Source organism: Haemaphysalis longicornis, unplaced genomic scaffold (assembly GCF_048455015.1).
Source record: "Haemaphysalis longicornis isolate Haplotype H1 unplaced genomic scaffold, Haemaphysalis longicornis Haplotype H1 scaffold_13, whole genome shotgun sequence".
Lineage (NCBI taxonomy): Eukaryota > Metazoa > Arthropoda > Arachnida > Ixodida > Ixodidae > Haemaphysalis > Haemaphysalis longicornis.
In genome coordinates, this window is record NW_027526233.1 from 26,337,004 (window position 1) to 26,350,565 (window position 13,562).

Consider the following 13,562-nt stretch of genomic DNA (forward strand, 5'->3'; position numbering starts at 1 on the left):
AGGACCAGTGCAGTAGCAACACACTGGGACGAACCATATTGATGCATTGACCGACAGAGCTGTTGTAAGACTTCATGGCGTGTGCAGCCACCCGACAGGAAAGCATCTCGTACACTTGCTGAAGATATCCCATTGAATTATATTAGAATTCATACGAGAGAATCGCACATTGTGCTGGTGTTATAGAGTGTTGTTCAGAAGCTGTCTAGGAGATGCTGCCGTCTAGAAGTGAAGCAAGTAGCAATCACGACACTAATGAGCGCCGACAGGTGACGCCTGGATGCCAGAGTCTTAGTGTACGCGGGCCGCGGGGGAATTGAGGCAGCCTCCGCTACCTATTACTTTCAGTTTCGGTTTTGGTTCTTTCGCACGGTTTTCAAGGGGCCAAGGTTTCAGTCGGATTTCAGCCATGTTCCGGAGCGTGCAATGCAGTGTCAAACGTTGATGCGTCTAACGATGCGTCTTTCGTGTTTTACCGATTCCTATGAAAGAGTTATCAACCACGTTTTTTTTTTAAAGTTAACCCTGCATTTCAACCACTCGCGTTATTTTCGTTAGCACATTATATTGAATATAACCAGTATTTACTGTACACCTTGGGGTAAATAAGGCGTGACGAAAAATGTCACGCCACTCACGGGGCTGTTCTGGAGGGCTAGATAATTTGGTGAGTAATGTTGTTATCGTACGGAAGCGTTAAAAGCCTGAGGCACGTTGGCTAACTGGCTTGCAGTGAATTGGTCACGCCCTTCAAAAAAGCCCCACGACCGGGCAAGCCGACCGAAATATCAAAGACGCGGATCTTAAACCAATGCCCATTGGCGCAGAAAGCAACAGCAGCGCCGGCAGTGTTTTCAACTGTTGAACTGTTTGCCTGAAGAAATGCTGTAAATTTTATGAAAATAAAATATTTAAGGATGACGCCCACTTCTCCGGCGGCCACATTAGCACAGCTGTTCTTTCACATGCGAAAAAAAGTTTATGCCACCTTTTCCCCCCAGGCATTTATTGCCCGTTTGGTTGTGTTCGGGCTGTTCGGGATTTTTGGGCGTGTAACTTTCGACGTCACTTGGGAAAGGAACATTAGCGTCTTCTTAGCGATATTTTCCTGCCATGCAAGGGACTGGGTGGTGGGGCAAATCACACCATGGGATAAGGTTGGTGCTTCCGCCCCCCCCCCCCCCCCCCATCGCTTCTTTTTTCAGTCGAGGAGGCACCTTGAGGCATGGGATTTGTTGAGTAACATTTATAGCCACTCAATATACTACTGAAAAAATAGACAGAAAGTGGGCTACAGAATAGTATTTTGAGGGGGTAAAGAGTACGTTACCAACGCAATAGAACTGATAACGCATTACATATAGCGTTGTTAGCGTACGCGTGTTGCTGACGGCGCTTGATCCAAAATCAAACATGTAGTTCTTGAAGCTACGTTTATTTCGACTTTACGTGTTCGTGAACCGGCGGCTTAGAACACTATTCGGCGGAAATTGCCCTGAGACAGTTACTTCAACGGGGTTTGGGGCGCTTGAACACAAGAAACGCCTTAATGAAAGAGCAGCTATTAGTTCCACAGCCCCTATTTGCCGGTTCACGAGGTCACAGGCTACAAGAAGGGGAATCCGAGCTATACTGTATAGCGTCAAGTAACGTTAACGCTTTCCGTCCTACCAGCTGCATAGGCAGCATTCACACCATATTGTCCGTTGAAATAGCATGGTCGGAAACAGGCGTCGATGATTCACACAAGTTGTACCGACGTATTTTGTTGGAACGTTACGCTAAACATTGCTCCGCACGCAGGAATGCCAGAATGACGACATTGGCTAAAATAAATTTCTCCATGGCATGTGGTAAACTACAGAGTCGAAGTGTGTTATAGCAAGTTTATTTACGCGTCTATTACCACCACCTAACGAAAGGGTAATGAAAAATTGAATTTATTCGATTCGGTACATGATAGGTACGCGAACACACCCTTTCATTAAATAAAGGCGCCACGCCGGCACTTATAGCCGGTATTCAATGGCGAGGAATTCATGCAGGCAACCAAGTGTGCGCGCCATATCTGTGGACAAGCGTCTGTTGCTAGGCGACGTTGTGCGCACCGCCCACAGATCAGGCACCCCTCTTCTCCTCCATGCAACCATGCGAGTGCGCCGTCACTCCTTACGTCGGGCTCCGCCGGATTTCGCTACTTGTCCATGCCTAGCACGACTGTGAAACATATGGCTGTGTTTCAGTCATGTGTTTTGCGTTGAGTCATGTGTTTGCATCCGCACCGAACGCAAAGTATTGCCTCGAGTTCAATGTGAGTGGGATTAATAACAATTCTGTGGACGCCATCGTTTAAAATCGGATTGGAACGGAGCAGATGACGCACGCCGGTGTTTTTTTTCTTCGGCGTGGGGCCGCAGTGGCCCAAGCCGCGCCATGTCCGTGGCGCATCGGCCATGTCTGTGGCCGTTTCCAGTGTTCCCAAGCGAAGAAATTGACCGCTACACTTCTCAACGAATACCGCCTATAGAGCCCTCCTGCAGTCGCGCTTTCATTCCACATAAGTGTGGCGAGTTAAAATGTCCGACATTTATTTTGAAATTTTTCATTTTAAGTTGTAAGAACAGCGGTGGAGCGGGCACCATGCCACCGGACGCCGGTCTCCGTGACCGCTGGTCAGTAGCCTTGCCGGTCATGAGTGCGACATGGTATTTACGTTAAGTCTCCTTGGATGAGCCCTTTCCGTAAAAATTAGCAGTGTCCTAGTTCCGCTATGCCAGGATATACTTAGCGTGAACTAAGGTTCAGCTGGTTATTCTGAGTTTTCCTGGTTGTCTAGGATTAGCTTGAATATAATGCCTACTGTTGCGTCAACAACACATTCACGTTATACGCATTATGTGACAGATGTATATTTATTTAGAGGTACGGGTCCTTTAAAGCGCCATACTTGGCTACTGCGCAACGGAAGTGCACCGCTGAACACGCGCCGGCGCCAGTGCGTCTGCCGCGGCTATGACGTCGCTCCTCAGAAATGCGCAGAACGGCAAGGCACGCGCCGAGGCTCCGGCTCCGCCGGGCCAGCGGTGCACCGTGTGACGTCACTGCTCCTCGCGTATGCGCAGCACGGGTCTCTAGGAGTCACGCAAAACTGCTCAACCTCGACCAGTGTAGCTCTCGATACAAAAGTATGTGGATATCTGTTGCCGACCCATAAATTGTATTCTGTAAGTACATTGGTCCTAATTCCGGCTTTTCTTTTTTCCAGAGCCAAAAGGCCGAGTGGAAAACCGGCTAGCCCTTTCCTCATCGAGTCGCTGCCATCTACGCCACTCCACCAGTGCAATGACAAGTTTGCCGCGTACACCAACCCCTGTACGAAGCCTGCAGGTGCCAGCCAACATAGAGCCGCCTGTTCCGCAAGGGCCTCCGGGACTTGAAATACTGGGACAGGTTGACCATATCTTGATCCAGCAAAGAGCTGATGTCATTGAAAGTACGTTCAAAGGGAAGAGGATTTATTTTTCTGCGCATGCGCCACGATATCGAAGCGAATTTGTCTCTAAAACTTGACAATTAGACACACCAATTCGAGACGGGACATATGGCTCCCAGGCCGAATGGCGTTACGAGACCAGAGGGAATGATGCCTTTGCTGCAATCTCAGCATTAATGTTTAAGGAAGCAATATAAGTATATTAGGAAGGGGTCGCAAAGAACAAACTTACTACAAAACATTACTGGACAAGCAGCAACATTTTTACATATGTTCACAGGGGAAGATTACGTTTCTGTAAGTTGCCGGGGAACGCGGTCCAACCACACGTTTATGACAGCGGCGTCCTTCAAACCCGGAGAGCAGTGTCGCGTGGCGGAATACGTAGTTGTGTTCTATCTAGTGCCCCGTTAAAAAGCAAAGCTGTATACCTCTACGGCCAACGATTTTATCGAAGTAACAAAAACCATCTCCGTGTTCAAAAAAGCCGAGGCGCCCTGGCATAAGCCTCCAGGCATATTCTACAGGCTTATCAGGCATGCAGCATAGAACTCCCAATTCGTTTAAGGAAACCACAAAACAGGCATCGAAACGGCATTATGAATGATAAGGCAACTGTGAACAATGCCCCCCCCCCCGTGAGTTGCTGGTAAAGAGTATGTTTGCAAATTATCTCTGAAGGCTAGGCAGGACTAGTATTACAAAATAGAGCAGTTCTTGCCCAAGCCGCCGTGCTCATTCGGGAGGCTAGGCAGGACCCTGAATATCCCCCCAGACAAACAGAGCGTCAGGCTAGTATCGAAGATATTAAAGTACCGCCACTGACGCACTGAAAATAAGTATCCAGAAAACTAAAGTAATGCTCAGTAACCTCGGCAGAGCAGAGCGCTTTGAAATTGGTGGCAATGCAGTGAAAGGGGTAAGCGAATATATTTACTGCGGGTCCCAACCATGAGGCAGGGATAATTACAAGAATTGGGTTTAGGACATTCGGCAGGCATTTAAAGATAATGAATAACAGCCTACCATTGCCCCTGAAGGAGAAAGTGTATGATAGCTGCATCTTACCGGTTATCATCTACGGGGCAGAACCTAAAGGCTCACTAAAAGGGTTCAACCTAAATTGAGGACGGCCTAACGAGCAACGCAATTGAAGATGATAGGTGTGATATTAAGGAACAAGAAGAGAGCGGAGTGGGTCAAGGAACAAACCCACGTTGAAGACCTGTTAGAAGAACTTAAGAAGAAATGGGTACGGGCAGGGCATGTATTGCGAAGGCAAGATAACCGTCGTTCATTAAGTGTAACAGAGTGGATCCCTAGAGAAGGCAAGCGTGAGAGAAAGTTAGATGGGCAGATGACATGAAGTGTGCAGGATAAATTGGTCGCAGTTACCGCAGGACCAGGGTAATTGGAGATCCATTGGAGAAGCCTTTGCCCTGAGGGGAACGTAGATTGGCTGATGATGATGAGTGAAGCACGCAAGTCAGCAACACCGGCTTTTTTTGGTGTTTATCAGTGTTTCGACATTGCCGCATCTACGGCTTCGGTGTTAACATCGACCGGGTTGTTAGTTAACAACACTAGCGTAGATGCAGAAAAATGGCATCTTTTGACACATTTATGTGGCTAAAACCACGTCAGTAGCAGGCATCCGAAAAGTAGGGAGGACAAGCTAACCATGCCAGAGCTGTCCGAATTGAAGGCATAAACAACAAAATGCACCGCCAATGTACAATCTCTGTAAACAAATGTCCCGTAATCCGAACTGAAAAATAATGATGGCAGCGAATAGGAGAAAAGAGGGAAAAGAGAGAATAGAGTGTGGAAACTCTGCACTCTTATGTAGTGACCCTCGAGCAGCGCAAGCGTCAAGCCCGCCAATACAAACAGAAGCATTTTATACCCTCGTTCATCACCGTTTGTAGTCGCTTAAAACCACTTTGGAAGACATCCACTTTCGCAGGGAGGGATGGCGGCCGAAATTTCAGAGAGTCGTGTTGTTTTAAATATTTCGCCACATTTGTTTCCGCCCAAAGTAACAATCGCAGGCCAATGAAATTTTTCACCGCATAAGAGCCGCAGAACTTGTGAACCCTTCGTCAGCGTTTATTTTGGCTGGAGGTGTTACCAATGACACAATAAATATTTCGGGTGGCGGAACCCAGAGATCTCCTAAAGGAAACAAAACGAGGCTTCGGGAATATAATACACTAAGCAACAGTTTAAAGCGACGTTTTGTACGAACTGTAATCGCATTGTTTTTGGTCTCGAGAAAGAACGCGCTCAGCGAAAAGAACTTTATCGCCAATGTTCAGCAGGAAATAGTTGTAGCTATTGTTTTATATTATCAATTATCATACCTTCCTATCAGAATTTATTACGCAATTGGCCACTAGGACAATTTTATCTTTATTCGAAGTTTCATATATGTGTCACCATTAGATCCCATTGAATTTTCATCTGTCGTCAACGCTTAAGCACAGAGTCTCGTTAGAGAAAACGGCAGTAATTCTTGTTTTAATAAAACTTTTCCATAAACAATTACACGATGATAAGCCACAAAGAGTACCCTTTCGTTTACCCAGTTAAACTATTTGTTATAGTTACTTCATCCACAGTTGTAAATGTTGGAGAATTTGTCTCTGTCAATGTATTGGCCTCAAGGGGGGAAATGGTTCCTGATGCTTAGAATAAGTCGTACAATGAAACCATTTGCAGCCAATCAAACATCAATTTGCCCATAAGAAGACTCTGTAGAAACCCGAATTTCATCTAATTGACTGAACTGTTTCGCTATTAATTAGTTGGTTTTCTATTTTAAGATTCTTTTTCGCCTTTGTAATGCGAGCTTCTCAGCTTCACTGGTCATTCACCTTCGCAGATAAGATTGGCTGAGATTTTATATTTGTTTACTTGACTTTGGAAGTATGGGGGAGCAATCAAAGAATTTCACGTGGTTGCTCCCTGTCACGCGTCTCACGCGGCGGAGAAATAAGGCTCAACTTGATTCATTTGATGACCACACAATATATTTACAGAACCAAAACCTCAAACGAACGCGAACATAACACACTCACACGCATATCACACTATACAGAAAAAAAAACATGCACAACCTCACACTACCAAAAATCTACTCCTAAAGTCACTATAACACATTAACTGCATCTGTCACATTCAAAAAAATCCTACCGCCGGTACCACGGTGCGATGCAGATGACGTGGCCCAGTGGGTTGGTTGGCTTCCGCGTCGCCGAACGTCGCCGAACGTCGCGATGGCCCGTTTTGGTGCGTCGTGGTCCGGCGGACCGCGGTGCGATGACACGGCTTCGCTGAGCAGCGCGATCAGCAGGGGGCCAGCAGAGCGAAGCTGCTGGTAATCGGTGGTCTTGAGCTGCCCGCTGCCAGACGGTGCGGTGCCGCTGGTGCGTCGTGGGGCACTGCTCGACGGGTCGCCGGCGGTGCGATGCCGCCGGTCAGCAGGAGGCCAGCAGAGCGCAGCTGCTGGTAATCGGTGGTTCCGGGCAGCCCGCTGCCAAACGGTGCGATGCCGCTGGTGCGTTGTGCAGGCACGGCCCGAACTTCCCACCGTTCCTCCAAAGATCCCGTTCCACTCTCTCTACTCCAACTTCGTACCCTTCCTCTTCACCTCGCATTGTATCGTGTGCGACTCCCATTCGCTGAACAAGTTACCTCCTCCTCCTCTTCGATTACCCTGTGTTTCTTCTCCATTGATCACTTCAAAATCCTTCTCACCATCCCGTATGCTGATTCTTCTTTCTCTTCTTCTTTTAAGACAACATCTTCTTCCGGGCCAATCCCCCTTCGTGTATGGGTTCTTTTGACCACATGACATTACCCCCCGAAATTGAAGAGTTTTTTTTCTTAAAAAAAACTGCTACACACCACGCCTGTTCGTCGAAACAAAGTCCGCAGTCTGTACGTCACAACAACCTCAGTCCTATTAACCTACTACATCAGTCCTACTCAACTACTAATATTCATCACACACCGAGTTCACTGTTCACGAAAACTAACTTCAAATCTTACATTCAACCACAGTACGTAACACTAACAGACAACACTTCATCATCCTGTTGCACTGTCTACTCATGAAATCTGCTGTAACATCACTGAAATCAAACACATCAATAAGTCTCAAGCTTGCAAACACACTTAATCAAACTACAGTACTCAACTACCTCCTTTCCGTGTAGACTTCATACTCCTACAACACCTTGTTGTCTGCACCATACCACGAAATTTATGCTTTATCCTAATATCTAACCTATTTGTCACCTTTATGAGTCCTCTTTCTGTCCAGGTCCTCTCCGTGTATTCCATCAGGTTAGGTGACACTTGCCTTCATCTTCACCTTCTTGCGCCTCTTCCATTCAGCACCTTTAACTAGCCTGTCATGTCGGTTTGCACCAGCAATGTGCACTTGACTCACTGCCCTAGGACCCGTGACCTGTCTGAAGTCCTCTGCTTTCAGCTTTCTCTCCATTGTGCATGACTCGCACGATCTCTTCGTTTTTGTCTTCTTTGCGCGTCTGCGCTTTTGCTCTCCTCTGACGCTGGTATTTTGCCTACTCCCGGTCGAAAACTCACTGCATATCTTTTGCCCGAAGCCACCTTGGCCGGGGTGCTAATTACTGAGCCAGCCGTTCGTCTCACAGGCCTTAACTGGTTTTCTGCGCGTCCTCTTGGTAGCGTGCGTTAACTCTACGAACTTCCCAGCTACCCTATCACTTTTCGCACAGCTCCGCTCATGCGCTTGAACCGTCCTAAGACCCAAACTCTTTTTCCTCCTCTCCTTCGCACTCTTACGAAAACAAGGAAACGTTTTCTCGCCCTCGTGCCTCTCAGCCCCCTTACCGGATGCTTGAAACTGCCTTTTACCTGGGACTAGCCCCGTTCCAGTGTCTGACCTGACTTTCTCAAGGTGGGACTCCTTGTCAACAACAAGCTGCTCGATCTGAGGGAGCTGTCCTAGTTGCTCTGAAATCCCTCCACCTGGCTGTGCACTGGTGACCCCGTTTATCATCTTAGACGCTGAGCTGTCCGCTGAGCCGTCTAGAAAATTCGCACTGTCCTTTTTTGGGGCAAGTGTACCCTCAATAGTGATAGGCATTTGTACCCGACCAGCAATAGAGCTTTCTGTCCGGATGCCATTACTGCCAGTGCACGGAGCGGCAGGTACCTCCGTCTCAGTTATTAATCTTTCAGAGACCGTAACACCAACTGACTCAACAGACATACTAGGCGGCAACGCGCTCTCCTCGCATGGTGAGTTCTCAGTGCACTCATTTTCAGGCGCCTCGCCTGCTGTTATGCCACCCCCGGCCGTTTCACCGCCTCGCGTTTCCAACGCCTCTTTCTCCTCATAGCGGTGTGAAAACCGCGTTCGGTCAACCGCACGTGCTTCTTCACTGTCGCCAATCTGCTTACTTTCTTTCTCACGTGCCTCATGGAGGTCGGCGACCCACGTTCCTTCAGGCTCACGTGCAGTGCGTTCACTGTTCTTTCTGCGTTCCCTTTCCTCGCGGCGCCGCTTTAACTCTGCTAGGCGTATCTGAAGTTCCAAAATCTCTTTTTCCCGCACGGCTTTCCTCTCATCTTCTTGTGCTCTCTCTCGTAACCTTATACTTTCCCGTTCATGCAAGCTGAGCACCTCCTCCTTGGTCAAACCTAATGTACAAGCCAAGGTTAACATCTCCTCGAGACCCATCTCTCCGCCAGGTGAGACGTGTGGTTGGGCCAAGGATAGATCCTGGCAGGCTCGCCAAATGTTTTGTCACGCGTCTCACGCGGCGGAGAAATGAGGCTCAACTTGATTCATTTGATGACCACACAATATATTTACAGAACCAAAACCTCAAACGAACGCGAACATAACACACTCACAAGCATATCACACTATACAAAAAAAAAACAGGCACAACCTCACACTACCAAAAATCTACTCCTAAAGTCACTATAACACATTAACTGCATCTGTCACATTCAAACAAATCCTACCGCCGGTACCACGGTGCGATGCAGATGACGTGGCCCAGTGGGTTGGTTGGCTTCCGCGATGCCGAACGTCGCCGAACGTCGCGATGGCCCGTTCTGGTGCGTCGTGGTCCGGCGGACCGCGGTGCGATGACACGGCTTCGCTGAGCAGCGCGGCTCAGCAGGGGGCCAGCAGAGCGAAGCTGCTGGTAATCGGTGGTCTTGAGCTGCCCGCTGCCAGACGGTGCGGTGCCGCTGGTGCGTCGTGGGGCACTCCTCGACGGGTCGCCGGCGGTGCGATGCCGCCGGTCAGCAGGAGGCCAGCAGAGCGCAGCTGCTGGTAATCGGTGGTTCCGGGCAGCCCGCTGCCAAACGGTGCGATGCCGCTGGTGCGTTGTGCAGGCACGGCCCGAACTTCCCACCGTTCCTCCAAAGAACCCGTTCCACTCTCTCTACTCCAACTTCGTTCCCTTCCTCTTCACCTCGCATTGTATCGTGTGCGACTCCCATTCGCTGAACAAGTTACCTCCTCCTCCTCTTCGATTACCCTGTGTTTCTTCTCCATTGGTCACTTCAAAATCCTTCTCACCATCCCGTATGCTGATTCTTCTTTCTCTTCTTCTTTTAAGACAACATCTTCTTCCGGGCCAATCCCCCTTCGGGTATGGGTTCTTTTGACCATATGACACTCTCTTTATAAAGCTGCCCAAAACTACTGGGCTGGCACTCGTATACAGTCTGGGTAGCGAGTGGAAAAGCCGCGATGGCGAGCCACCTCTTGTAAGGCTGGGGTGGCTGCTTAGAGATCAAGTGATCCAGGAAGAGCGTCCAAGGAAACAACTTACAGAATCAACGAAAAGAACAATGAACAGGTTTACTGCCGTGTGTTTCAAGGCAGATCGTGGTTGAAGTGCTTTGGCAATATCAGGGATGGTGCCTCTTTATTTGGATTTATTATACGGCGTTGAGCGCCGACACTATAGGGAAACTTTACCCCGGCTTCATCGTGCGTACTTTGATTAGAGAAGCAGAAAATGTGTTGATTGAAATTCACAGACGCGATTAGTACTGCGCCAATCGGCCTTGATAAGTTATTGGAATGGGCAATCTAACCTGCTCATCGAGGCATGAGACCGCCTCTGTTTGCGTTTTTGAAGATCCCACGGTGGCGGCTTACGCGACGGGGCAAGTGACAGAAAAGTCATAGCAATTTCTTTATTGCGTAAGCACCGTTCACAATTTTTTTCTGAGACGTTTCCTGATCTTCGGCATTCGTTAGAGCTTTGTTTGACTATAAGAAACCCAAGCCAACGCTACGCACTTTTCTTATGAGGGATTGTGATGAAGATTTCGTGAAATGTATGCTGAGTCAGATATAATTGCGGTGCCTGTTTAATTGCGAACAAGAAAAATATGCGATGCCTGTGCGGTTTTATTGGACACATCGTGTGTACCGTGCAAGTTCTAGCTTCGCAGTACATAGAGTGTACATTTGCAATCGTATGTTCTCTCTGTTTAATGTGATCTGATGCAAACTGAGCGGCTTCATCTGCAATTTGGCTGCAGCGTGTCGGAAAAAAAGTGGTATGAACCTAAGCGCGAGTACAATAAATACGCAAATTTGAACTGTATTTGGCCTCATTAATGTACCGGTATACTAATAGCAGCTGTCCATGTGTGCTTCGCCGACCAGACTGACTCAACCTCCATTACTGGGCGCATTGATGGGACGTCAGGAAAGGTCCTTGAGAACGGTATGTTGTGAACTGGAACCCCTAGAAAACAAGCGCAACGAGACTTCGACACTTCAGCGACCGCGGATATTGTGCTTGCGAATCATTCAATAAAACTGGTCTCGGCTTCCCTAGTATTTTGGCTACTTCGAAGGAGTAAGAACAAAGATTAAACATTCAGCTTGTTGTGAACAAAATTTCTGTACAGAAGTTATCAGAGCATCATTCCTCTCATAAATAGTTCTTAATCGTTTATTTCTTCTCTACTGTGCGGTCCTTCTCCTTTATGAGCGGAAAAATGAGTACGTAATCAAGACAGTAAGGGGTGCGGACCTGTTCGTCGCTTCCGAAGGTACGTACCTGTCTGGAATATCTCTACCAAAAGGGTTAGACAGGCAGCAAATTGTACTATGCATTTCTACTTTTAAATGATGATAAAATTAAGAGTTGCAGAAAACTACAAAGACTGGAATATGCTCCAACGGTGGGCCATACAAAGAACGGTGAGTTTGCTTACGGTGCTTCAGAGTTTCTTCAAGTTTTATCATATTCTAGAAGTTCACCGGTCTGTCAGGCTCGTTGGTTTCGAGTTTGGCACTCCTTTGTCGCCACATTGAAGTGAAACATTAAGAAAACTTGCACTCACGCGCAAGACGAATAGGGAAGCTGTTCTGGGTGAGCATTGCCGGACACATTCTGAAGTTTCAGTATCATAATTTCTTTTCGTAGTTACCGAGCTAGTAATCTTCATTGTACGCTATCTGAATCTAAGAGTTCGTCGTCCTCTTTGCGGCGAGTGGTGGACAAAAAGTAAACCTCAGCATTGTTCCTTCTACCAGCACAACTAGCTCAGCTTGCACTTGGTCGCTAGACTTGAACCATAGAGAAGCCGCAGGAGTTCAATGTTTTCTCACGACAAACATTCCTGGAGTCACAACCGAACTGCCGGTCGTTGCGAAAGCCATCACGCTGTTTTGGCCCACCCGGCTGTTGTGGCGACAGAGTGTTTATTACAAAGGCGGCTGCCATGACGAAATATGTCACGATATTTCAAGCTGTTCGCACAAAATACAGCACCGGAACAAGGCAATTGTTTCGTAAGGATAGCGTTGCAGCTATCCGTTTCATTCACCCAATGGAAGATAAATATTTTTGGGACTCTCCTCTGCACACATTCAGTGTCAAAATAAAACTTTCAATTTTTAAATTGGGGACAGGGCAGAAGAGTAGAGAAGACTAGTTTGCCCATTTACCATTTCTAGTCAATGGAAAAGGAACTGCTATTTAGGCCTGAGGAGGGGGCATTCAAAGGCGTACCATGTTATGCTACGTACGTGTGCCCTCCGTTCCATCACTTCGACTGAATTTACTTGGTGTTGTTCGTTAAAAACTCAATATTATTTGCGCTACTCTTCACAATGGGGAATAACATTCAAGCCTTGTACAACTACTGATGAACGCTCAGGATCACGACAACACAGGAATACGGCACTATGGAACAACAAAATCACGACAACAATACGACAAAAGATAGAACATTACAATCAGGGCACCAAAAGAATACGACAAGACGGCAGTAGGACACGGAAAACACGATGAACTGCAGAAAGATTTCTCGTCCCTATCCTCGTCTGGGTTGTTATTGAAAATACAAATCAACATGCAAGAGTTGACGAAGTTGAAATAAACTGACGGCACGTAGCCTTAACAATTTCATAAGTAAAGCCGAGAATAAGGTGCACAGCCGTAAACTTAGGAGCGTCTTCAATCTGTGAAGGTCGATTACCAGGGGAGCTTTTAATCCCATAACACAGAAGTGACAGAATATACCGATAAGTAAGAGGACATATTGTTCTCAAGGGTATGGACAGCTGTCGCCTCATTGGAAGAGGTTTACAGCTCGGAAACTATCCATTCATGCTACTATAGCACCACATTTTGCCGGGGTTGAGCGCGGCTAAGCAAGATTGTCGAGCCGGAGCTCGGTGTCAGTTGTAGAGGGCGCACCGGACACGCACACAATTTCAAGGAGAGAGATAGACCGCAAATACTTCTGGGTTCAGTGTCGCTGCAGCGATGAACGCCAAATTCAAATTAAAAGTTCAGTTTATTTTGTAATTTTTACATAGCAAAAATTCAGGGAGAGGGTACAGAAAACTGATGCTATATTAGCTTGACTGGGTCCCATCCCCCCTTACAATTCAGTGAGCTAGGGCAGAGTGCAGCTGTTAATGAAATGAAATACACATTGTACAGTAGAGTAACAGATATTGTAACGTTACTGAAAAGAGCAATAATAGAAAACATCAACTACAGCAATGCAGAAAACGCACGAT

The 13,562-nt window shown here is 47.3% G+C and overlaps 1 protein-coding gene across 1 annotated transcript in view; it reads left to right on the top strand.

The window, feature by feature from the left end:
- Nucleotides 1–3,012: 3,012 nt before the first annotated feature.
- Nucleotides 3,013–13,562, top strand: part of LOC144163754 (phospholipid scramblase 1-like) — a 33,175-nt gene continuing 22,625 nt past the window's right edge. The window contains exons 1-2 of the mRNA XM_077694486.1: nt 3,013–3,083; nt 3,266–3,387. Of these exons, the coding sequence (XP_077550612.1) occupies nt 3,013–3,083; nt 3,266–3,387 (193 nt within the window). The remainder of the gene's footprint in view (nt 3,084–3,265; nt 3,388–13,562) is intronic.